The 26,177-nt window shown below is 50.2% G+C and overlaps 4 protein-coding genes across 4 annotated transcripts; 2 read left to right on the forward strand and 2 right to left on the reverse strand.

Moving 5' to 3' along the window:
* Positions 1 to 4,256: 4,256 nt before the first annotated feature.
* On the forward strand, positions 4,257 to 9,885 carry EAH_00015790 (hypothetical protein; the record flags this gene model as incomplete). Its single annotated transcript, XM_013394046.1, has 9 exons — positions 4,257 to 4,331; positions 4,400 to 6,482; positions 6,727 to 7,216; positions 7,326 to 7,641; positions 7,799 to 7,967; positions 8,192 to 8,337; positions 8,498 to 8,817; positions 9,120 to 9,402; positions 9,622 to 9,885. The coding sequence occupies 9 exons, from the start codon at positions 4,257 to 4,259 to the stop codon at positions 9,883 to 9,885; spliced, it is 4,146 nt and encodes a 1,381-aa protein (XP_013249500.1).
* A 2,011-nt stretch (positions 9,886 to 11,896) lies between these two features.
* Positions 11,897 to 16,380, forward strand: EAH_00015800 (elongator complex protein 3, putative; the record flags this gene model as incomplete). The annotated part of the gene is made up of 9 exons (XM_013394047.1): positions 11,897 to 12,768; positions 12,872 to 12,958; positions 13,120 to 13,186; positions 13,593 to 13,766; positions 14,008 to 14,180; positions 14,509 to 14,598; positions 14,794 to 14,984; positions 15,151 to 15,261; positions 15,668 to 16,380. The coding sequence occupies 9 exons, from the start codon at positions 11,897 to 11,899 to the stop codon at positions 16,378 to 16,380; spliced, it is 2,478 nt and encodes an 825-aa protein (XP_013249501.1).
* A 649-nt stretch (positions 16,381 to 17,029) lies between these two features.
* On the reverse strand, positions 17,030 to 19,625 carry EAH_00015810 (lysyl-tRNA synthetase, putative; the record flags this gene model as incomplete). Its single annotated transcript, XM_013394048.1, has 8 exons — positions 17,030 to 17,245; positions 17,352 to 17,821; positions 17,962 to 18,299; positions 18,427 to 18,616; positions 18,710 to 18,871; positions 19,009 to 19,096; positions 19,225 to 19,426; positions 19,564 to 19,625. 8 exons carry the CDS (start codon positions 19,623 to 19,625, stop codon positions 17,030 to 17,032), a joined length of 1,728 nt encoding a protein of 575 aa, XP_013249502.1.
* A 1,494-nt stretch (positions 19,626 to 21,119) lies between these two features.
* EAH_00015820 (Heat shock protein Hsp90, related) lies at positions 21,120 to 21,649 on the reverse strand (the record flags this gene model as incomplete). Its single annotated transcript, XM_013394049.1, has 2 exons — positions 21,120 to 21,290; positions 21,395 to 21,649. 2 exons carry the CDS (start codon positions 21,647 to 21,649, stop codon positions 21,120 to 21,122), a joined length of 426 nt encoding a protein of 141 aa, XP_013249503.1.
* Positions 21,650 to 26,177: the final 4,528 nt, after the last annotated feature.

Raw genomic sequence — 26,177 nt, forward strand, 5'->3', positions numbered from 1 at the left:
GAAATAGGGTGTGCAAAACACCAGTCTCACCTACAAACGATCTACCACAGAAGTAGGGTACTGCAATTTGCAGAAGGAAGATGTAAAAGCAGCGGTGTGTCATGAAAACGATTGTCTTGTTGAATGCACTCAGCAAACGTTGAGTTTTCCCCTTATGCCGACTTCGATTTTGTAGTAAACAGCTGGCATACGCTGTCACTACGATAGATCCCTAGGTTAGCCAGAATAGGTGCACACACTATATCCAGACACCGAAATGGTTCTCGCTGCAACCACTAATAAACACAATTAACAACCAAATATATGATCGACTTTCCTATTATTGTTCGGGAAGAAAACCCGAAATAATAGAACTGATGCCCGACCCTCGCCGAGGGCGTGGGCGAGGGTCACAGCAACAGCCTCGCACCCAGCCCCAAGCTGGTGCCGGCTGGCGACCACTCTGATCTTATGAAGCTTCTTTTCTATCCAAAAGTGTCCTAATCCCTGAAATATTCTACAATATTCGTTGCTTTTCATGATTTTAGGCCTCTAGAGGCCACACCAAAGCTCCATTGTAGTGCCTGTGCAGTACAGATTTGCCCACTGCGGGCGATTCAAGAGTCATAATACTTCCTTGCAGTGACAGTTGAGAGGCAGGTATTGTTCTGAGCATACCGATAAGCGCATTTCCGTTTCGGTTGAATCGCCTTGTGGTGTTTACCGCGGGTGAAAGCTCTAATTGGCGGCACGAGGAGCATGTGAGCGCAGTTTGTCTCTTCCCACTCATTCACAATTTGGTCGTGCCACAACAATCACTAGCGTTTATGGCTGAAGCTACAAACACAAATGCAATTCTGGTTGGGAAATGGCACAAATAAGCACGCTTATCCCTACTTGGCCACTCGTGGCACTCCATGTTTTTCGCGTTTCGAGTGGTAGCACATCCTCAGTCATGTTGCGACTGTGTGTATATGTAGGTGGGTAGGCCGGTGCGTGTATGTGTGTACGTATGCATGCGTAGGTATGTGTGCGGATGTGCATGTAAGTGTATGTATGTTTATGTGTGTCTGTATTTGTCTATGTGTGTACGAATGTATGTAGGTACATACGATTGTTTGCAAGTACGTACGTATGCATGAATGTGTGTACGTACGCGTACACGCATGAATTTATGTAGGTGCATAGGAATGCATGCATGTCTGTGTGCACAAAACAACTCCCCGTTTTGGTGTTGTGTTTTGGACAACGCATTCCCTGCCTTTTAGCACAACTTGGGCCAGTGTTAATGCCGATGTGCATCAGATGGTAGCAGACCAAATCCATCTGCTCTTCATTGGCCAAGGGCTCCGTAAAATTTCCCGGAATTCGTTGTGCTGCGTTTTACAGAAGCAGGATTCTACAGCCTGAGTACGCTATGCACCTGCTCAGCTGATGATATGTAGGCCCAAGGTGAAACCTTCATCCCACACAACTCCGCGCATGAGTTACCTCCGACTTCTCCAAATGCTGCTGCATAGATATGCCAGTTCTACCTCCCGCTAAAATATTGGGATTGGAAGAAATTATTCTTGGTGGCTCCTGACCTGCGTGGAGTCTGCTCCAAGTGTCTTCTCGACGAGAAGTGCTAGCATGGCTCGAACACACGGCATATGGTGGGGGGAGCACTGTGCAGGAATCAAGCAGCATATGCGGGGAACATGGTCAAAAGAATTCGACACAAAAAGCAGTGGACCTCCACACGAAAAATCAAACTGGGCAAAATGCTCCGCAGGAGATGTCCCCAAAGGAGAATAATTTGGAGTAGTTGTCTGTACTAGAGCAAGTATAGGTCAGCGCGAATAAGCTGTTTCCCAATGATGGCGCACAGGAAACTCATGGAAAGCTAACAAGCAGCCCTCCCTGTTGCGAAGTAAAAGGTTATTACGGGTACTCCGATGAAACCTTCGGGAGGAAGAATACCAGTTGGCTGGGCCTGCAAGTGGACCCCAGCAGCCCTACACCTAAGTGGGCGTCTTCGTTTAAAGGAACTTGAGTTTGCCCTGCACTCGCTGATCCATCAAGAAAATGCCTGTTGTAGCGCTCATTGGAGCTCTGCAGGTGGCAAATATTCGTTTCCTTAGTCTTTGCTCACCCTTGCATTCGCGAACGTGCAAAAGGAGTCAGCAGGCCTTCGTTCGTCACTCTCTACCATCCGTGAGACTCCCCGCTGGCGTTCCCAAGCTTCACATTCTTATTAAACATTATGGAGATGAAATAAAGTGCAAAGTTCCTCCCGTTCCAGTTAAAATGAATATCTGTGCTGGTAAGGCCGTTGAACAACCTTTGAGGCGCTCTCCTCTTCTCCGACAACCTCGGACATCTCCCAAGACTCAACCAAAAATAGACAGGATTAATGTGAGTTAAGGATTGGCGATACTTTGTCTCTCCCTGCTCCACGCACTCTTTTTGAAGCTACAGTTGAAACCGCGACCCGTGAATATGCTCCTCTAATGGGATAAAAGAAGTCATAAGAGTTGGAATATCGAACAGAAATCTTTCGTGTCTTCTCTCTGTAGGCTGCTTTTCATGCGCGCCTCAGCGCGATAGGTGTAGCGTGCTCTCTTATGGTCTCTCTCTTAGCTTAGCCCACTACTATTTTTTCGTGAGGCTGGCTACTGAGGGCAAATTAGGTGCTACGCAAATCTCCCTCGTTGTAGTCCACGCACCAAAATGGTGCTCAAGTATGCTTTCATGGGGGTTTGCCCTGTAGAAAGAGTTGCACCAGAGCTTGCTGTAACGCCAGGCCCTCGTTAACATGATAATTCCAAAGTTGGGCTAGTGGGCTAATAGGCAGCCTGCATGCAACCAGAAGTAGTAAAACTGTATACAGCGTTAGTGCAGAGAGAAAATTGTGGTTTGGTTGCGCTTGCATGTGAAAGTACCTTGAAACATATGTGACAACGAGGCGCGTTGTAAGCTTTGAGGCCGCCTTCCCAACCCCAGCCGCCGTCAGCAGGATGTCTATGGAAGGTACGGGAGTTCAGTAGCATTTTTAGAACTCCTACATTAAGTCTTTTGGCGCGATGGCAGCTCATGACGGTCCTCCGATAAGAACGCGTCCTCTTGTTACAACTCCTTTGTTCACGCCCGTTGGGAGGCAACCCCAGGTGCAAGCATGCATAATCCCCCTTTTAATGCATGCCCTGGCGTCGAAAACAGTTAGCAAACACCTAACTGGGCATCCATAGCCAGCCTGCATGCATGCAGAAATGCAGGTACCAACTTTGAGACAGGCCATGCGTTACAGACCATGCTTCAGCATCACAGCCCAGCTAGGGCGGGGGCTCTATCAACCCATATTTGTGTGCATTGAATTAGAAATCTCATTTAAATGGTAGGTGGGTGAATTGACAGCGTCTAATATCGTTAGAAAGTGAGAAGCTGACAGATGAGCTAACCGTTGCTCGCGCGGTGGTTGCCGGCACGTTGTAGCTTGGGAGCTGTTCTTCGCGTCGTAAACGCGATTTTTTGCTCCCTTTAAATCTACATCAACTAGAATATCAAATACGTCATTAAAAGCTTAAGATCGTGTTGTTTTAAGTGATGATTGGGCTCTTCTAAAATGTGGAAGGTCTGCACTGATGCGGCGAGGCGATGTCTCTGTGGCTCAGCCCTAAATTCGGGCGGGGTTCTGTGGTTCAGAGAATGACGTGCTCACCTCCTGGATATTTTCATGAAATATAGCTAGATAAAAATGGATGAATAGCCTTTGGTTTGCCGAGTGGAGGGTCGACTTCATTGCTCGCTGTTTAATGCCAGAACGCAGCAAGTATTTCCTCCTGCTCGTCCTCCGAGAGAGCGATAGCGCCGTGGAGACGGAGAGTATTCTGTGTATCGACATCCATTAGTCCTCTTTTTGAGTTGTTTTGCTGTTTGTTTCTTCCCGCCCCACTGCGTCCCCGCTAGACCACTTCGGTTACCCCATAATCTCACGTTGGTGGGCCACCCCTGCTATGCTAGAATCCCCCACCATCACCTGAAGAGCCCTCACCCTTAGGTCCATCAGTATTCCATACGAATTGTAGTGTGGCAACAACCTTTGTATTCGGACAGGAAGGGGAAGTTGCAGGGCCGCCGGGTGCACTTGGGGGCAGCAACTGTGCTGGAAATGCAGTGGGCGCACTGCAACTGTAGCAAAGAAGGCGGCAACAGCAGAACTAGCAGGAGCAGGAGCAACAAAAGAAGCCGTAATTGCGACAAGAGAGACAGGAGTGACTAGAAAAAAAACCCTCAGGATGAGCACTGTTGCGCTTCCGCGCCTATCTCCTCTTCCCCCCATCGCAACTCTTTCAAGGAACGACCAGTATGAGGTACTGCGAGGCCTTCTCAAGCGCATGCATGCTAAGCGTTCCATCTTTCAGTCTCTTTAGCTTTTCAGGTCTACACGTGGCCCTATCCGAAGCAGCGGCAGCTGGAGCGACAGGAGCAGCGGTGCCCGCAGCAGTTTCAGAAGCTGCAGCAGCAACAACTTCTGCAGCAGCTCCGCCAGCTGAGCTGGCTACGCTTCAACAAGCAATGGCTACCTGAGTGCCACCTTCCTACCAAGCAGGAAGGACACATGGCCGCTAAGAGTAGTGGGTTCCTGCCAAGGACCCCCGAGGAGGCCTCCGGTGGTCGTCAACAGGCGCCCAGAGCCTCTACTAGCACTTCCAGCTCCCTAAGAAATCAGGAATCTCCGCAGATGAATCCTGAGGCTCTGCATGACATTGTTGAGGGGAGCCATCAGCACGATGGCTTCACAACCCCTTGTGAAACCACACCAGCTGCATCGCCATCGATTCCTCTTGCTAGAGAGCCCGACGCTCCCGGAACCCCTACCCAACGAGCAGCAGTAATAATGCGGACACAAGGCGCGGCAGCATTTAATCTTTCTGGATCTGGGGAGCTGCTGGCTAGCCCTCCCACACGGTGCATCCAAGGGGACCCCAAACAACTTCCAGTTCCACAAACACAGATGACTTCACAGCCCCTTGTGAAACCGCCCCAAACGCAAGAAGAACAGAAGCACCAGCAACAACATCGACAGAAGCAAGAGCAGAAAAAGCAGCAGCAAGGGCTACTTCTGCTTCCCCTGGCCTTGCCTTTGGGGGAACGCTGTGCCGATGGCTTTTGGCCCGGGAACCTGGCGCGGCGGCCCTCTGCTGAGATGATGCAGCATCTCAGAGTCGCAGCAGACAGGCATCAACTCCCCAATGGCGCACTCATTTCGGTTCCCTTAAGTCCTGCAACACCAGCAGGAACAATAAGAGCAGCTCAAGATGTGCCAGCTGAAGTAACTACAGCGGGAAGGGGAAGGGCGACTCCCGTTGCGGTGGTTGCTTCACAGAAAATCAGTGGCGACAGCACGAAGACAGGGACAGTGAACAACGACTGCGGCGTCGCGGATGGCAGGAAGAACGGCCGCAGCAACAGGATGAACAACAACAGCAGTTGGCTAGGAACATCACTGCCTAGGACCGGCGGCATTCCCCGTCCTGTAGCAGGGGTCCTCCAACCCCGAGGGGATTGCTCTGTTGGCCCTTGTGATGCCGTTTCCGCTTCAAGATCTGCGGCAACATCATCATCAACAGCAACAGCAACTGGGGCAATTGCCCGAACGGAAGTGTGTGCAACAGTGAATTTCACATCTGCCAAAAAGACTGGAGCACCGGATGGCCCTGTACACGGCGCGTTGGAGTGTCCGGTAGAGCCCAGGAGCAGCAGGAATTACAACAGAAGCAGCAACGACAATAGCACTAACAGCGTGCAGAGGCTGTGCTGTGATATCGGTTCTGTTGAGAAGGCCTCTTCAGAGGTTCTCAAGTGTTCCAGAGGCCTACAGAGGCAACCACGCAACGCTTCGACTCTCGATGCACTCGTTCCCTCCAATGTGGGCTTTGACTCTAACACTAGTATTCATTTGCGAGAACAACAAGGAGTGCAGGATCTGGTGCAACAACCTCCACATAAACAACCAGACATGCTGCACGAGAAGACAAACCAATCGCAGCAAGAACCGCAGGGTCAGAAGCAGCAGCAGAGACCTCGGGAGTTTGTTCGACGTCTCGCCTTGGGTTTACTATTGGGACACAGGGCTGGCGGGAAGGAACGGCGTGCATGGCTCAGCCGCTGCAATAGCAGCAGCAGAATAAGCCAAGCGCAGCAAGAGCAACAACTGCAGCACCGGCAACAAGAGCAACAGCGGCGACAACAGCAAAAGCAGCAGGAAGATGGAGTTGACTGGGAGGCGTGCTGTCTACTGCAGCCAGCAGACGAGAAAAAGGGCGGACTTGCTGCTACCAGCCGCAGCAATAGCAGCAGTGGGACCCGGAGGGCACCCAGCAGGCTGCAACGAATGGCCTTTTCATTTGGTTGCTTTGGAGAGGCATCACAGCGTAGGACAGAGGCTCAGCGAGAAGACTGTAGGTCTTTAACCCCCTCTCAATACAGAGCTTGGCGGAAACAGCAGGAAGCATATGCAGGTAAGACTGAGTTTATATGTTAACTTCTGAGGTCTCACTCCTATGCGGTTGGGCTTGAAATATGGATAGGGTGAAGCGCGTGAAAGGTCATCTCATTCGTATCATTGCCTCTTGTCGCACAGGGTCTTCCTTTTATGTTCTCAGGGACTGCATATAGGCTGTTCATGTACCTTTTAGGCGCGGCACGCTTACTTCTCTACGTTTTAAGTTTTCGGTTATTCCTCGTTGCTGCTTTGGCGTGCAGATGAAGGTTCACTTTTCCCCCGAGGTCTTGCCAACCTAAAGAACACCTGCTTCCTCAATGCAGCTCTGCAAGCCTTAGCGGGCATTCCTTCCTTTGTAGCGTCACTCCAGGCTGGCCTGCCGCCAGAGCCGGCTGTTAGAGATGCGCAGTGGAAGGAGAATCCCAAGGCCTACTATGCTTTTCATGACGGAAATACGGGGGCAGCGAGTGCCACTGCAGCTGCTGCGTGCAGCAGCACCACGGCATCACGGGACAGCGAAGAAGCAAGATGCCAACAGGCGCAGCAACTCCAGCACCAATCAGATCAACAAGCGCAGCAGCAAAAGGATCTGTTGCAGCAGTATCTATTACGGCGCCAAGAGCTCTTGCGCCGCCTGCGCCTGCAGCAAGAGAGGAGGGAGAAACACCAGCCTGAGTGCCTTGGCTCCCTTGACGAGAACCAACGGCGGCTGCTTCTTAGGGAATTCTTCACCCTGCTCTGCAGATTGACGTGCGCCGGTGGTTGATGATGGGGATTTTAGGAAGTCTCAGCATGGTTTGCTTTTTGCTATGGGGGCTACTTTGTTGGGGTTCGGCTTCTGATGTGAATGCGAGTTCAGTTGCTGCCCGAGCATTCGGCCGCATGGGAGCGCAGACGAAACCTCTCCAGAGGATTTAGCTGCTCAGAGGCCAAGGGAATCAAACTCAGCTGCTACATACAAGCCAGAGCAGCAGCAACAGGAGCAGAGGCAGCCGCATAATGCGCCTGTCTTGCAATACGATACTATTCGGCCAGAACGGCTGAGGAGAGCCCTTGTTGCGCCGCTTGCGGGCCTTCTTTTAAACGACTGTAACATGCAGCAGCAACAGGACTGCCACGAGTTTTTAAGGGGCCTTATCGATCTTATCCACGAAATTTTCAAAGCTTCCAGATGGGTGGGATGCGGCTGGAGATGTTTTTGCTGTTACTTGGTGCCATGACACGAACGCAGTGGAAGCCGCTTTTGCAGCAATGGCCAATCTTCCCTGTCAGTTCCGTACTTGCTAACGGTGAAGCAAGCGCGACTCAGTTGTCTTCGTTGGTATGCTACAGGAGCGAGAGGAGGCAGCGGCGGCAGAACAGTTGCTGCAACTGCAGGCCATTTCTCCTGTAGATCTGGAGCCTTGGGCTCTTTCGTCTTTCAGCTCTCTCCGTCTCCCATTAGCTGTCGATGATGATCAGCAAATGCAGTACCATAAGAAGCAGATTCACGCGCAGCCAAGTGAGCAGCTCCGACTGCTGTTTTCCCTACATCACTGCCTGCTTTTGCTGCTGGTCCTGCTCTTGGGACACTTACACGTGCAGGATTCCCAAGCGTTGCTTAGCCACAGCCGATTGGCTCACAAGCCAGCCCAGGCTTAGACAGGGGATCCGGGCCATCTAGAGGCGCTCAGTCCAGCGGGATTTTGCAGGATGCCTAGCGACGACGCATTTATTTGTGTTCAGCTGGCATTCCGACTGAGGACAACGAAGCCAGTGAGCCTGGCGAAGCAGTAGGAGGCGATGCGGGTGATGCAGAACGTGCGGAAAAGAAGTGGAGGGAATACATACGAGATCAAGCCTCCCCCATGGCAGATTTCTTCGCTGGACAGGTACGGTTTCTGGATGTAAATCTAAAGCGTGTGGGACCCAACATGTTTCAGTTGCGCAAAAAAGCGTTCTGAGTCATACGGCAGTGTTGGATAGTATTTTACTGGCTCCATTTTGAAATTGTGCTAACTTATGAGGACTGGCAATTTGCCGTGTTTGCAGCTCTGCAGCGAAATTCAATGCGCGGGATGCCGCCAATCCTTGTTTATATATGAACCCGCGTGGGATTTGTCTTTACCGCTTCCCATGGATGGAAACAGAGTATCTTTAAATAATTTACTGGAGGGTTTCTTTGGCTCCGAAGAGCTGGAGTTCAGCTGTAGCAGCTGCCACAGCCCTGCTTGCAAGGCCCATAGGACAATCAGATACACGCACCCACCGAAAGTGCTGTTACTGCAAATAAAACGGTTTTCCGCCTCCGGACAAAAGCGACGCACTCGCGTTGAGTATCCTCTTGAGGAGCTCGTCATTAAAACAAAGGGGTATGAAGCAAAACCGCAGAAAAACACAGTAGTCCTCTCAGCGCGAATTTGCAGCTGCGTAAGCATGTGCCAGGCGAGAAATCACTCTTAAGGAAGTCCTTTCGTAGCCTATCAATGAAGGTTTGTTTCTTTTCCTTCGTAGTTATCTGGCGTTTTTGGTGTTGAGAATTTCTCTTATGCGAAGGTCGGGCTTGTTTGTTCGTGTCATGCAGCAAGGCTGCCACATTCCGTTTGATTGCGGTGATAGAGCACAATGGAAACAGTTGTCAGTCTGGCCACTATGTGGCGTACGTTCGACGAAGGAGATTTGTGATTCCTGTAGCACTTCCCCCCTCAACTGCGGAGGCAGCTTCAGGACGACCTGAGACCCCTAGAAGCTCTGCTTGCTCTCCATCAGAATTCCTCAAGCGCATCGGTATTTTAAAGGGCTTCTCGAGCTTTGCATCCCATTCTCTGCGGCATCCTAATGGCCCTTCGACCGCACCTCTTTCGGGCCCATCTCCAAGGGAGCCTCCTCATGAATCGCCGTTCAGGCCGCCTCGACAGGCAATGTCATTTGAAGGGATGGCCGACGATGGCACGGAGGTAAGGGTTACCCTCTTATCGGGCAGTCAGGTGCTGCCATTAGAAAAAAATTGAGCCTGCAGTGACCGGCGGGATGCTGTGCCAAGCGAGCTTCTTCCTATCGCCTTTCCTTCCTGCAGAAATATTTCATTGCTGTCACCATATATATAAGTTTGCTCCTCATCCTAAGGCCCCAAAATTCTCAGCTTCACACTGCGCTGTCCTGAGTGTTCGTGCAAGAGTGTCATTCTATTTCACGAAGCTTACGCGCGTTTTATCGCCTTCCTTCTTTGCATCATGCCAGATGAGAAGCCTAGGCCCAATCAAAACATAGCAAATCCGGTTGCGCTTTCTTTTCTGCTGCAGTGGTTTCGCTTTGACGACGGCTTGGTGCTGCCCGTTTCGGAGGCAGAAGTTTTTTCTGCAGAGGCATATTGCCTTTTTTACAGCAGAACAAACGACACAGAGAAACAATGGAGTACAGCCTCCAAACAGGAGAGCTAAGCCGGCGCTGGAGCAACGGGGTTAAACACACTCGGGTGCCATTGAGACGTGGGGTTGTTTTCTTTTAAGGATCTGTTATTTCGGAGTTGTCCACGCTTGTAGAGGAAGAAGGACAGCAAGTTCACGAGCAGTTCTTCTGCTGAGTTGATTGGGACTAGCCCCGGCTCCGGTCGGTGCAGGCCAGCCTCCTGGCAGGCCTTCTGCTTATTTGCGTTGCAGTTGACTCGCGTATGTGCAAGTGAGTCCAACAGGCTGAAGGCACTTATGATTTTACTGTACTGTGCATCGGGAGCTGAGCGCAACGGGCCCGCAAGCCATTCGATGGCATCATTGCCTTAAGCCCATACTTTATGCTCATAGTTTATGCACTTTTTTGCACAGGCATTCTTTTACTTAATTCATGATGCAAGTCGCATTTCCATCTGCACTGGCCGGCTCTGCGCACCCTCTCGGCAGCCTTGTCTCATGCTGTGAACTAGGCGAAACTGAATTTTCTCCACTGAGTATATCATCTTACTTCTGCGACTTCCGCAGTACTGCTCGCGGTGGGCAGCAGTGCCCCGTGAACTTCCCAGCGCTTAACTCTGCAGGTAGTAAACTTCTTAGCATGCATTGTAACTGTTCTCCTTGCGCCTATCTCACGGCGAAGCGGCTGCATCTACTCACTCCTTAGTGCACCACTTCGTAGAATTAAGAATGATTCTCCTTACTACACCACTTTGAAGACATACAAGTGATGAATCAAGGCTCTCCCCTTGGCAGAGACAGCGTCGGTGCTGATACGATCTCGCATAGAAAAAACATTAAAATGAAACTGGGTACGATGAAAGGCATTGTGTGGACATTCGATCCAGAGAAGGGCCTTGCTGGACTTCTACTTTGTTGCGGTTCTGTATACTTCTGTATAGGTATGTTGGGGTTGCCCTGCTTTTAAAGAGTCCACCAAAGGAATTGAGTGGTGCTTACTGAAGGGAGCCTGCAGCTTCGTAGCACGGCATTCCACCAGGCACGTGTCTCAGATCTGAACTCCATTTGAATGCTTGAAGCGGTTACTGAGTGTGTAATAATGTGTACGGCTCAGGTTCCATAGATACATAAGGTTCATTCCCCTAAAAATACTGTTTCGCGAATTAAATTTGTTTCGTTTAATTTAAAAGTTACCGGAAAAAAACTAATTCTGCAAATTTACAAATCTCTCGGGTCGCTTTGGACCACTATTTGATAGTATTGCAAAATCCCACTTAATCTCTGACGAAGCCTGCATAATACGTACTCTATTACGTGTTTCTTATTTAATTGAAGATACCCCTAGTATATTAAAAAGGCTTGAAATTTTTGAAGATAATTTTATTTTGAAAAACATCTTTTTTCCCCGAAAACTAGGTTTTTCGTTCGATTATATTGGAATATTTTTAGGTAACTCTATTTAAAATTGTGATAATATTTTATATGCTTAAATCATTTAAGCACTTGAAACACTAAATGGATGTTCATGAATGGTTCCAATTCCTGCCTGAACGGCATGCCAACTGAGCGCTTTACATGCAGGGTTCGGTATTGTCCGGCCCCACAGCCTTGCGTGTGGAGAGTGAAGCAGCAAAAGTGTTTAGAAAGGATTGCTTTGCTCTTGTTTGAATATATCTTTTATGCAATGGGATTTCAATCACTGAAGCGAATCTAGGGGGAAACCCCGCCGGTGTGGCAGCGGACAGGCAGTACCATGTGATGGCATCGTCTTTGCAGTGAAGCGAGTGGTGATGAGCTTCAGGATTAGCGTGTAGTGCTACTCGCTTTTTCATCCGAAGTACTGCCGGATAGTAGTTCGTGCAAATGGTGATTGATCGGCGCAGTCGTACCTCCAACCGGCCGCCATCCTGCTGAACGTTTCGTTCCGACACGGTGTGGAAGGAGGCGAAGGAGACAGATGAAATCTTAGATAATTCTTTGACCACTGTCTACGGCATTTCTCTCCAGTTGCCCTCCTCATTAGAGCGCAACCCCACGCGAAAGAATGGATGGCATAGTAGCGAATGCTTCAACAACAATAACTGCTTCTGCTACGGCCTCGGCCCGTGCAGGAGGCTCGTCAAGTGGTAGTCCAACACCGGAGATTCGTCCTTCCGAGCCTATATCTGCAGAACATGATGCAGTTGAGGATGAGACCCTGCGTAGGTGGTTCCCTGCCACCTGTCCAGATTACAAAGCCCGCTGTGGCGAAGTCAAACAACTCGTGAAGGAGGATCTGGAGGACCCACACAGACGAAAGCACTTGGAGTCTTTTAGACAGAGCATGCTGGAATGGGAGGCTTACGACCCCGCCGTAAGGAATGAGATGCGCGAGGAGACGGCGAATGCTTTTCTCGCTGACTTGCTGAATATTAGGCCCACAACGAACAAGGAGTTTAACTCCGCAACTAAGTCACTCAGGAAGAAGTATAAAGTTGCCCCCGCCAAGTCACAACTTGTGGCAGCGTACAAGCGATTACTCGCTGCAGAGGCGAATTCACACAGGAACCACGACTTCGCCCAGATGGAGCCATCTGGTGCGGAGTTACTGGATAATCAAAGCTGCTCAGAAGGGCTGCGGAATCCGATGCTGGAAAGCTTGATGCGGCGGAAAGCAGTGCGCACAAATAGTGGGGTTCTTGTTATAACTGTTTTGACTGCTCCTGGCCGTTTTTCCTGTCCGCAAGACTGCCACTACTGTCCAAATGAACCGGGACAGCCGCGCTCATACCTTTCAACTGAACCGGCTGTCCTGCGAGCCAACCAAAACGGATGGAGCCCCCTGAAGCAGTTCCATGACAGGGCCAACACGCTAAAGCGGAATGGCCATGCCGTCGACAAGATAGAGGTCCTCGTGCTGGGGGGCACATGGAGCGGGTAAGTTTTCTTTAGCTAGAGCTTTGATGTGTTTCCACACTGAGGATTCAACTTGTCTCGTGCTGCAGAATAAGAAATGCGAAATGCTCAATTTCGACTTCAGGTATCCCCATGACTACCAAGAAGAATTTATCCGAGACGTGTACTACGCTGCAAACGTCTTCGGACTGCCTCAGCCAATCCGCGAACCGTGAGCTCGGTAATTTGCCTGTGTCATTTTTGCATTGCATCCCAAAACTGGTTTTTGCGTATGGCATACCCTACTTGAAGCAAACGGCAGAGGGCGGGAGGGAGAGCTGGCGCGACTCCGCGAGATTTGTGTTTGTTTGCTTTTTGGGTGCGTTGATTCAGCCTCGCTTTAGAGGAGGAACAAAACCTCAATGAAACTGCAGGTTGTCGCATAGTGGGTTTAACTCTGGTGAGACTTTCACACTACTTGATTCTGGCGAACGTCCGTAGCTCCCCAGGGAAATTTTGAACACTGGGTCGTTTTATTCTTTGCCGCTGCCTGGGGTTTACAATCCCCATCTCTCATTGCATAGTTGCCTGGGTGCAGGAGACACGACCTGATTTCATCACGCGTTACGAATTGCGCCGACTACGTCGTTTCGGATGTACAAGAGTGCAGATTGGCGTGCAGCACGTCGACGACAATGTGCTACAGTATATTAACCGCGGGTGCACGCGTCGTGACGCGATAAGGGCCATACGGATGCTTAAGGATGCAGGGTTTAAGGTGCGTTCGTGTACGACTTACATCTGCATGCACACGTGCGGCGTTCTTTAGATTTTTAGGTGGGTTAATTTGGTGTGAAATCGTATAGGGATTGGTAGATGCGCACGTGTCGCAGGTTGACGTGCATCTCATGCCAGATCTTCCGTCAAGCAGTCCAGCTGCAGACCGCCAGATGTTCTACTACATCCTTTCCTCCCCCGATCTCCAAGCCGATCAGTGGAAAATATACCCCTGTGAAGTGACGCCTTTTTCAACGATAGAGGTGAGAAACCACTGCCTCAGAGTTTACCTGGAGGCTCTATGCGGCCTCTTGCGGTTGTTCCTGTCAGTCACCCAGATGCGCTTATCGAAGCGTACAATTGCAGACGGTTACCTGAATGCATGCTTGGCACAACCATATCACTTGAACTCTAGCAGTCGTTTTAGTATGTAATGGGAGTTCTGACATTTGTGGCTCTTCGGATGAACGGGGGCTGTGCGGGTGGCTTTTCTATTTATTTCAGCAATGGTATAAGGAGGGCAAATTCATTCCTTATGCAGACACTGATGGGGAAGCCTTGTTGACCCTTATTTGTTCGGTTAAGGCAGCGGTACATCCGTGGGTGCGACTGAATAGAGTGGTGCGGGATATCCCAAATCAATCCATTATCGGCGGCAACAACGTCACAAACCTCCGGTGGGTCGAGGCATTCGCAACTATGTATTCTTCACATGTGAAGCGCGCGCATTAGCCAGCGTAGCCATACGAAAGAGGGTTTCCCGACCTTTGGGTAGGTGGCAGGCTCCGTTTTTATTTTGCGCCCGTTGGCCTTACTGCAAATCAGATGATTTCGCTCGCACCATGTAGGCGTCTGTATCTGCATGTACACGGGTGCATATTTGCGTGCTCACTACTGCACGTTTGCTGAGTAGTATTTATTTGTGTGGGAGGCGTTCTTCTATAGAATAGCCGCGAAATTATCATTTTGGGCAGCATGCTAGCTAATGATGCATGTGCATTTCAGGCAGGAACTTTCTAGGGAGCTGGAGGGCAGGCACTTGCGCTGCAAGTGCATCCGCTGTCGTGAAGTAAAGGATGAGCAGTTTGATTTGGGGTTAGCCGCGTCTGTTTGCCCGCTTCCTACTTTATGCTTCTGCTGCTGTGCGGTGGAGACCTTACTGGGGCTTGCTTCCGAATATGAGTTGTGCAATACTTAAAGGACAATGCGCGCATTAACAGGCCGAACTCCGTATGCAGTTTTGTGAAAGTCGGCACCCCTGAGATCCTGTATGTTTCCTTTTGTCTCTAGGGTAGCGGAGTTGTGCGTTCGCCGTTACGAAACAAACGGAGGAGTGGAGTTTTTTTTGTCGTTTGAAACGCCCGATAGAAAAACAATATTTGGGTTTCTTCGGCTAAGACTTCGTGCACGGAGGGTTCCGCGGGACTGTCCCTTCAGCGTGTTGAACGGGGCAGCGCTGTTACGAGAGCTGCACGTCTACGGTGCGTCCTATGTAGTCTGTCTCCGAACACATCTGGCGCAAGAGCGCTGGTCCACTCCAGGGGGCATACTGCATCGGCTTCTTCGTTTGCCTTTGCAGCAGGGGTTGCCGTCAGGATGCAACTGCTCTTGCTGATTTTTGTGCGGAGCCCTGCTGTATGAGTACAGGACGTCTAGTTCCCCACGGAGAAGCGAAGAGCAGCGATGACTTACGACCACAACACGCGGGATTCGGCAGGCGTTTGATACAGGCCGCAGAAATTGTTGCCATGGCAAATGGTATGAGCCTCACCTCGACGAGTGTTCTTAAATGCATGAGGGGGAGTCGAAGCTCCTGTAGATTTACGACCTTCTTCACGGGTCAAAATATGTACACGTCGTTGTGTGTAGACACTCATACATGCATGTTTGCATTTTTCTAGATAGGCAGTTGCGTAGTAGTGCTAGAAACGGGTCTACTATAGTACGAACATCGCATGTCGTGTGGGTTAGGGAGTAGCTGCTGGCTAGATAGTCTTGCAGATCAAATGCGTTCTTTGACTAGCTCTCTGTGAGTGATTGGCTATTTTTGAAAAGGAATGTCACCGCCTTGTTTTCAACGATACACGAATTGCGACTTTCTTCTACGACGCGCCTCGGATTCGATTGCGTCTGCTTCTTTGCTTGGGTTGACGCTGCGAACTAGGGTACATGCGCATGGCGGTCATTGCCGGGATTGGCACGAGGGAGTATTACCGCGCAAGCGGCTACGAGTTGGAGGACTCGTACATGGTTAAAAACTTGACCGTTGTGGGTCTACATGCGGGACGGCCGGATTTGCTTGCTGATCAGCCGAAGCAGCTGCTCATTGAGTACCAAGACTTGCAGCGAGCAGGTGCGCAGTTGCTGCTACCATTGCCACCGAAGGCGTCTCTAAAGAAACGCAGGGATAAGCAAGGGAACAAAGGAAGGGGCAAGGCAAAGGGAAAAGCAGGGGCGGAAGAGACGGGAGAAGATGCAGCCACCGTAGTCAGCAGTGAGGAGACAAGAGAAAGAGCGAGAGCCTTCCTTACTGAATATACAACAAATGTGGAGCCTATTGACGTCCCCGCACTCCTGCATAGATTGAAGGATAAGGAAAATGCACAACTAGATGCACCAGGATCACCTGTCCCGTTTACCGACAAGGATACATTCGCTCAGTACTGCAACATGTACGCCTCGTTACAGAAGACGCAAAGCCCGACTGCGAGCAACAGATCTGCACTTTCTGCTCTCCGGCTTCGCCTGGCTACGTGGCGTTCTGGTGCTAACACAGATGCTTGTAGAATGAGCACCTTACTTGCCGCCGCCACGGTTGCAACAGTTGCCGGCGTGGCAACCGTGTTCCTGTGGATTGCTGCTCGTAGACGGCAGTGAAATATATATATATATATATATATATATATATTGTTGATTTTCTGGCAGTGACGAAACCCGCGGTATGCACTGCGGCAATTTGTCTCTGCTGAGTGCTGTCAGTGTGTTGAGCAAGCAAAACATGTCCATGTTGAGTTCAAGTGTACCTCCACACTCGGGTTTGAATGGGCGGATATGTATATAGCTTATACATACAGTTTTATAGTTTGTCGGAAGCCATAAACGGTTGCCGTTCTCAACTATGGAGGAGTGAACGCCTCGTACTCCAGATGATGCAGCCTGTAGCTGTAGTGCCTGTAGCTGGAGGAACACTGAACACTTGTCCTGTAACATGCGTTCATGATACAGCTGAGGCCTCTACCATCCTTAATATCTATAGGGCTACACAGATGCCGCCTTTTACATACACTTTTGTATCCAGAACATTGCCCACTGAATCTTTGGAGCAGTGGCCAAGCTCCCTTGGAACTCAGTTCGACTAAACTCCTTGCTTGGCTTAATGGCTAAGCAAGAGTGAAATATTAACGGCCCTATTATCTATGTTGTCGTCGCATGACTCGTGACTGTACTGAGAAGCAATCCTCCTATGATGTCCACAAAAAGCAGTGGCCAACGCTAAGAAATTGTCAGTAGGAAAGTGGTGCCCGGTCTAGGCGGCCCTCTTCTCGTCTTTCGGTTCCTCCCTACCCTTGGGGCGCATAGAGGGGAAGAGAATAACTTCTTTGATTGTTATTTGGTCGGACAAGAACATGGTCAGTCTATCAATTCCAATACCCCAACCAGAAGTCGGCGGCAAGCCGTATTCTAAGGCCATCAGGAAATTTTCGTCGATTGGGCACGCTTCATCATCTCCAGCCTCCTTCGCCTAATAATGCACATAAATGAACAAATGAAAGCCAGCGAATGAAACCCTGCAGTCTTGCAATTGCTCATGCTGCCCAGCATTCTACATAACTCGGGATGCTGTTCACCTTCAGTTGCTCCATAAAGCATTCACGCTGCTTCTTCGGGTCGTTAAGTTCAGTGTACGCATTGCATAGTTCCTTGCCCATCACAAAAAGCTCGAACCTCTCAGTCAGCTCAGCTTTCGACCTGTGCCACTTGGCAAGCGGCGACATGACCTGCGGATGCTCAATGATGAAGGTCGGCCTCACGGTGCACTGGCTCTCCACGAAATGCGCGCCAACTGCATCCAAAGCTTTTGCGGGAGTCACCGGATTTGGGGGCTGAATATTGTGCTTTTCCATCAACCCCTTCAGACAACTCAAGCACTCATCACCATCCAGAGGTCTTGGCAAAGTTACATTTGCCTGTTTTTCAATTTCTTCGACAAGGGAAAGGCGCCGATAAGGTGGCGTGAAGTCAAGCTCTACAACAGGTCCGCCCGGACCCTCCGGATGAAACGGAATTTTGTAAGTGCCGTGGATGGACATCACCATTTCTGAAATTTGCATTTAGAAGCACGCATATTCAGAAGCGCTTCAGCGGAAGGCGTCCCGAAACCCGCCCAAGCAACGTAGAAGAGTGCAAGACTTGCACAAGAGGCAACGTGCATGATGGCGAGCAAAACGCTTGCCTTACCTGAGAGCATCTCCTCAGTAAGTTTCATCGTATCATTGTAGTCCGCGTAGGCCCAGTAGAACTCGCACGCTGTGAACTCTGGGTTGTGTGTCATGTCGATGCCTTCGTTCCGGAAGTTCTTTCCTATCTCGAAAACTTTATCCATCCCACCTACGGTAAGCATTTTGAGGTAAAGCTCAGGGGCAATCCGCATGAAGAGATCTGTGTTCAAGTCATTATGATGTGTTACGAACGGCTTCGCATTAGCACCGCCAAAAATGGGGTGCATCATTGGCGTTTCAACTTCCACGAAGCCGCGATTTTCCAAGAAATCGCGAATAAAGCGTGTTATCTTCGACCTGAACTCGGCACGCATGTGAATGATTGCGAAACTCAGCGTAAAACGCAGTTCCCGGGTCGCATGAACTCGCAATATGTCCACCTCACACCTCTCAGAAGGGGCAGTGTCCACATCGTGTGCGGTACCTGATCATGAAGACCCGCCGCGGCTCATCGTTGACAATGAGATCGATAAATCGATGCCGATAGCGTGTATCCAGGTCCTTTAGCCCGTTTCTTTCGGGCAGCATATGCAGACACGGTGTAAGCAGCTTCATTTCATGCGGGAAAATGGAAAGTTCGCCTCGTTTGGACTTTCCTGGGTACCCTCGGATGCCTGAAATAAGTGGCAACGTTCACAGCATCACTATTACGGCCTTCCCTTCCCAGCAAGCATGACAACTTGGAAAGAGACATTGTTCTCCCTTACCAACGATATCTCCCCTGCGGAAAGCATTGTGAACTTCAAGGAAGTCGCCGGTGGAAGGATCATGATCAGCCAGATTTGCCATCACTTGCAGACGATGGCCATCCCCACGGACGTCATAGAACCGCAGTTTCTGTCCGCTTGCAGCCACGCGGGTCAACCGACCTGGAGAAAAATATCACATCCACTTTCACTTTACTTCTCACTGAGGCATTCGAGACAGCACTTAACCAAAAACAAATCCAACAGCTTCATCAAGTTGAAAAATGCGAGCCATTCAGCAAATGGTTGAAGAGGCGAACCTGCCAAGCACACTTCCTCCTCGGGGAGATGCTCTCCATCGGCCAAATCCCCGTATTTCTTCTGAAATTCTTCAATGGTCATAGTGACCTAAAGCACAATCCAGTTAGCAGAAACCAGTCCAACAGAATTGAGGATGTGGGGAGCCGTGCCCGTTAGTCATCGCGCACAACCCCCTGCAACTGAATCCATCGGCACGAAGAAGGCAAAACGCATACGTTGAATTTGTGCGGATAAGCAATATTCTGCTTTCGTAGCCCTTCAACGAATTTGCAACGGTTTTCATAGAAGACACGCGGGTCAACTTCTTCGTGCTCCTTCGGCTGGACAGTGGATTTCTCCCCAGCATTCTCACGGGTCTGACCCTTCTGCTGCTTCTTCTCCTCCATCTGTTGTGCCTTTCGTAGGCGCCGGCGTTCGCTGCAAAACAGGGCAGTGCACACAATGAACATCACCGCGACACATTCTCGTCTTTGACCGGCAACCGTGCATATCTCTCCCACTTCTTCCCGTACTACACTAGCAATCCTAAACTTTTGAAACGTCTTATGTCCCACTTTGCTGAGAGTCTCCTTTCATCCCCCTCAGGAGGGGTTCCGTTGGCTGAGATAGTGCTCATTGCTGCTGTACACAAGACTCCGGGAGGGCCTGGAAGTGCACCACGGAAGGGAAGGAAACGGAAAATACAGCACCGCAGGCAAGTGTCTAAAACGGGTCTATGGGTTAAACGGAGAATGGAATCGCCTTCCTTTTTGCGACCTCCGCCGTACGGGGAGCGCTGCCAAGAGAAGGGCACCGGCCCGCAGACACCCACGGGGAACAAACTACCAGGAGAACGGATAGTCCGACAAACAAAAGCAAGCATCTAGACCCTCCTAAACCATGCAAATAGTATGGAGAATCCCTACAGAAGATAGGCATCTCCAGGCCTTCTGGTCAATGCGTCGAGCAGAGGCCATGTGGGGCTGCGTGTACATGTTGCCACTCGAGCACATTTACAGAGTCGTTGCTACTAAAGTGCAGTGCCTCAACAGTTCTGGAATTTGTTGATCTTGGTAGATATGATAGAGAACGCAGAAGAGGTAACATAATACTAGCAAATGAGTTCTTTGCTTCGGTAGTCCAAGGTGTGTGAGCTGCCGGGGCTGCTGGAAAGTTCCACACCACAGCTTGAATGCTGGCACCTAGAACCGATACACAGCCGAGGTCGAACGAATGGAACCGTAGGAATGTAGAACGCCTCCTTTTCTTGTGCATAATGTGTGAGCTAAGCCAAGAATAAAGCCCGTACTCTCCTCTGAATGGTGCATAGCAGCACGTTACGCCCAGGTTGCACGGTAGGGTGATTGCTAAGCAAGGGTCATAAACAGAAATAGATGGCTTAAGTCAACAAGGAAGAGGCTTCGGAACTGTTGAAACAGTGGGTCCTATAGAGAGATGCTGAGGCGAGTAGCCGTTTGGTACTGCGATTTTACGAGTCGGGCTACTGCAACCAGAGTTCTCGACCGCAGCGTAGGATTGTTGTGGGGTTCAGTCTACTAAGAACACTGTAGATGAGAACTACAGAAAAGCAGATAACCTTCCCTCTAGTCTCCAGGCCTCCTATGCACAGCGACACGTCCCGGGGCTGTTGCGACGAGGAGAATGTGGAGGAGTCTGCTACCGTGTGCGAGGGCCGTCGTGAATTGCAAAATAGCCAAAAGAAAAACTGTAGAATGTACTAGAGAGCATTTTGCCTCCCTGTTAGTCGCCAGGCGTTCTGGGCGCAAGAGCCCAAGGGACTGAAGCTAGGGAGAGGAGCCGGCCTGACATTATGGAACACGCCTCGTTGCAACGACTGCTGCATAAATGGAAGCACGATCAGACGCCTTTGCTGCCTTGGCTAACACCATAGACAACTGTTGTATATCTGCGCGTGTGCAGGCTGACTACTAAGGCCACGCAAATTTTCACGTACCAACACCGGAGAGAGCATATTATCTCTGCCTCCCTCTAACTGTGTGCTTGGTTGCGTTTAACTGTTGTTGCATTCTTTCTTTATATGCTTTTTCTCCTGCTTATCCAACTCCTCCAGCTTCGTCGTCTTCCTCGCCGTTGGCGGCGTCCTTTTTTTTCAAATGATTTTGTCGTACTGGTCTACTGTTGCTGTGTTCTTGGTATTCAGTATGACGCTGTGCTCCCCGCTCAACTTTATTCTCGTCTTACTCACCAGGTAGATCTTCATGCTGTTGTAACGCAGCGGTTTGACCTTCACGATGCTCTCCATACTAGCAGACCAACCCAGCTAAGCACAGTGACACAAAATCAAGGGGAGTCTGCGTTTCTGTTCACCTGTCCAGCCTGCTTGGGAGGACAAGTGCCTACTTTGTAACGCAGCATTCCTTTGACCGGCTTAAAAATGGGCTCAAGCATTGCTTTCCGTTCCCCAAGCTTCTTCTCCTCCCCCGCCTCATCAGTCTTCGTAGAGCAGCTCAGCTTATGATAACCGAATTCCCTTAGCTCCTGCACTGCGTACTCACCAAGCAATTCTGTCACACACAGCGCATCATATCGGTTTTTCCTTGGCTTCTCAAGAAAGGGGGAATTTGCCACTGTCCGTGAAGACTCCCAGGTGATGTAATTAATGGCCTTCTGGCTCTCCATCGTACTCCTTAAAAGGCATTGTACCCTCAACCGCATAAAGGCTGCAGAGTTGCTGTTTGGAAACACAGCAACTCTGCAGCCTTTATGCTGTTGGCACTGTCTTCGTAAATAAATAGGTAGTGGTTTTCGTATGCATGTTAGTAGAAATTGCATTTTTTCTCTCCCATGCCTGTGAACACTTCGAGACCATTCTTAAGCAATATCTTACAATGACTCAAAGGATTTTGTTTAGCTGGTCCCATTCACTTGTGGCCCTTTTGGCTTGCCTTGTCTTTTCCCCTGCCTGTGTACATCTTCTCCGCCTCCCCCTCTTCATCTTCTCTGCTTTTTTCTTTTCTGCTTCTACGTTCTCTGCCACCGCGCGCTAGTGACACTTCTTCGCCGCGTACTCAAGCGGGAGTGAAACGAACCCCGAGCGCGTCTTCACCAAATTCGCAAGTTGTTTCCCCACACAACGACCCTCGCCCTAGCTCTTCTTTAGGTTTGCGGGTGATGCTGCATCTTAGGGGCTTGTGCTTGTCTTTCTGAACGGTGAAAGAACCTCCAGCACTAGACCCCTATGCGCACTGCTTGCCACTGCTTTGCTTTGAAGCGACTGTCACTCTGTGTGCAAGGGGAGGCGCCCATTGGGACCCGATACAGAACCAAAACTGCTCAATCATAGGGATGTAAACGTCCTCTTGCAGCCCCCTCATGAAGACTCTGGCGGCTGAAATCGCGATGATGCAGAGATGGTTCACGAGCTCGGCACAAGCAGGCCTCTAAGCAAACATGAGTTCTCGTGGGCGGCAACTCGGGCAGTGAATCCCAGCCCAAGCAAATCCTCCATTCTCTAAAAGTGCAAAAACAAATGGATAAGGAAGTGTCCTCTACATGGCGCTGGTTTAAAAAATTGTGAACTGTAGTAGCCATTTCCGTGGTAGCCGGCATCCCGTGGTGTCTAGAGGAGAAAGCATGATGTGCTATCACTAAAAGATAAGGCTCTAGCACGCTTAAAACGCAATTCTTTTGCTTCATAACGACCAGTCAGTGGGCTGGTGGTCGGCGTGCATATGCTCAGCAGCGACTCGAGAAGACGATTGCTCGCATTCAGGCAGCAGGGTTAGCACTGGAGTGGATCGCAGACACTGAAGCATCATCTGTCCCAATAAACGTCAAACTACGCTAAATCATGGAAGTACCACATCGTCTGCTTTCGGTATGCATCTCAGCAGGGTCCATCCATACTGCACAGTATCTATGGAACTTTTCAGGATGTTGCTCCTCCTGGGCCCTACGGAAAGCATCAAGTGAAATGAAGCCATTAACAAAAGATTTCAACGGTACTCCTGCAGCTTCTGCAGCTGCTGCATGTGCTGCAACTTCAGCAGCTGCTGCTGCTTCTGCCTTTGCTGCCGCTGCTGGCCTTCCGGCGCTCAGAGCAAAAATGCCGGAAAGCAACGAATCGACGAGTGAACTGTTCACCTAAAGACCCATTCCGTATAAGAAGTGCAGTCAAGCTGCTTTCATTATTCTTGTGGGGAATAGATTCGCAGATACTGCACCAGCGTGTGGTTAGTACGTCCAGCTTGACTTTCCGCCCCAGGCTGTTTCGCCTTGGTCATGTTTTGTTCAATAATAAGAAGCTTTACATAGTCGTGCGAAAAGACGCTATAGAACTGTCGGTTCCTGTCGGTAGTGGTGCCCGTCGATCAAGAGTGAGCTGCCAGGCTTGATAAGTGAAAACTTGGGCCACTCCGTTTGCTGTAACCGAACTTGAACAGGGGATGAAATCGGCAGACTAGGGGAGTGTATCTACGACGAAGTAGATGCTATCGAAGCCTGCGATAGATGGTGAATCCACTGTTGTAGCGCTTTACCTGCCATCCTTTGTTGAGCTTGGCAAGAACTGCAGCCGAATGAGCATCTACGGACTAAGGACACAATTTAGAAAGAGTACGGCGATCATCGCAGACAAGCGCAAATGCAGAACAGAGTGCCTAATTGGTACGACGTCGGGAGAATGCATCAGCGGCAAACTCAGTTATCGACTTGACGTACTTGACGGTTAAGTCTTATTGCGCTAACAGGGAAATTTACCGAACAACTATTTACCTACTGTCGTCTCGGAGAGTCTTTCTCAGGTGTGCCAGGGATTGATAATCGCTTTGAGAGGTGGGGCGCCGGCCATGTAAACGACGCAGAGACATTTCTGTTCCCCAACAGACCGCGTAGACCTCATTCCACTTACCGATCTTTCCAGTCTATGGCCATCTGAGAGGGCATATCCCCAACTGCGGCGCCACTAACATCGGTTGATACGAATATGGGTTTGTCGAAATCACGGAGCGCGAGTGCTAGAGACGATCTCAGGTGTCTTATGAGGGTTCTGGGGGCTGCAACTTTGCTCTCTGCTCTCAGGCTAGTTCCGCTAGAGGAGTGCAATGCAAGACCGACAAACTTCTGGTCATCCGTGCGAGTGTACAGAGAAAACATGCACGTCCGAATGGGCACTCCCTTGCCGGATCTGGCTCTCCAAGTCTTCCAGAGATACATAATCTAAAGACAAAGTTGACTGTATGCATGAAGAAACACTTTCGTGCGTTTCCCAAGCACCATCCCCGCGTAGCAGTTGCAGAGCACGCCGCAGTTTCTGCAAGTGTTCCTGCATATTCCAGCTGAACACAAGCACGTCATTCGTGTATCAAACAAGCCGTCCCCCATTGATTTGCCTCAAGAAATTGTGAAAAGCGTACGAATGGACTTAGGCATGTACGTCTGAATGGCGTAGACGTGTGCGCTACTTTGCGAGTTCTATTATTGAGTGCAGTCTTAATCTTGGTATGGGGATGTATCTCGATCTGTGAAAACGATTCGGCGAGGTCAAATGGCAAATAGAAGGCAGAAACCTGCACCAGGCCAAGTATATCGCCAATGCGGGGCACGGGAAAGAATTGTTTGACCATGATTTTGGGGGGTTCTTAAATTCGGCACACGTGCTCCATCTCCCGTCTTTTTTCTCCCCTAGCACTGGATCGTATCCAAATACGCTAGCTGACGGTTGACTTGGCCTTTTTCTTATGAGTTCATCGGCTTCCTGCTCGATTTGCTTTTCAAGATGCTTGGATGTCGTGCGCCTTGGAACAAAGCTTGGGGCGGCTGCGGGAATGAGTTCGACGCAGTGCGCTAGGTTACCAACGGGTGGATGAACCACAGGTAGCCCTTAGTTAATTAGTACATCTGAGAACTGCTCCTTTGTTTGCGCTCAGTCCTACTGTTTTCCTGATCTCAGCTGGATCGAATCCTCATAGCAGCGGAATTCCGTAGGGCGATCACGATGGAGTGCATGCATTTCTCTTGTTTTTCGCAGTGCCTCCGCACTCCGTAAGAAGCTCCTCTCACCTTCCTTCTTGGGACACTGTTTCCGTTCCCCTTACAATACAGGTTGTAAATGCTATTAGAAGCACTCAGCGGTAGACACTTTCCGTGTTTCCCGGCACATAGACCTCTGCACTGCCGCCTGGCTCGTGCATATGCTCCGTCCTCTCGGTTACCTACGCCATGCTTTTGATTATTCCATGGTGATGGTCCAATGTAAGTCCCGTATCATGGAAACATTGCCTATGTCTGAACTAACTTGGTATTTTTCACTCGAAACAACCGAACGGCTCTCCCCGTCCGCCGTCCACAAATCGTAGTCGCAGATACTACTCCAACGAGTAGTTAGGTAGGTTGCGTCTCCTCGCCGTAGTTGCAGATATCCGATGCGCTTTGCAGCCTTGACCAAGTAGCACTAGAAACTGCTGAGCGTCGCTACAAACATGAGTGTGAATAGAGCTACTTTGGGACGGATTTGCCAGTGCGGCTGTCACCTCTGTAGGCCCCATTACTACCCTGTACTTTGCGGGGGACCACGGCATTTCTCTGACCGATTTGTTTGGTGGCCTGGCGGCGCTGCTCGAAGTCTACCTTATCCAGATCCTTAGCTCTTTTCAGACATCGGCAATATACACTAATGAGGTCTTGCTTAGGGCAAGATACACAGATGCGCCGCTTTGTAGTTAGCCCCCGGCTTCCTGAGTGGCGAATGCCCATGGTGCAGTCAAGTTGCCGCTTTTTGTCTCTTGTGAGCACGGTTGGCACTCTCAGCCCCAATGCTCGTGGGCTCGGTGCCCGGATCATTTCCAAATTCGCCTCCTTCTTTTCTGGCTAGGCCGGGGAAATTGACGTCTTTTCCTTTGATGCGCAAGTATTCCACCATCTCGGCAAGGTCAACTCTTTCACCCCTTCGTTCTCACTCCGCGGTCCAGGTGGTTACCGATTGCTTCTCCCAGGGGAACAGGCCTATAATGAACCACTGATACAGAAATTCCGAGTCTACGGTTGGAGTTCTTTTCACCGAGGACTGAATGTAGTACTCTATCGATATCATACTCTGTTCAGATTCCCTTAGTCCTACCCCATCGTACTTCCCTGCAGCCCTGGCAGCCGGCCTACATCTCAGCACATCTGTGAACTCCCATGATTAGCGTGTGTCCAGGAAAAGTGG

Source organism: Eimeria acervulina, genomic scaffold (assembly GCF_000499425.1).
Source record: "Eimeria acervulina Houghton genomic scaffold, Eah_scaff96, whole genome shotgun sequence".
NCBI classification, from domain to species: Eukaryota; Apicomplexa; class Conoidasida; order Eucoccidiorida; family Eimeriidae; genus Eimeria; species Eimeria acervulina.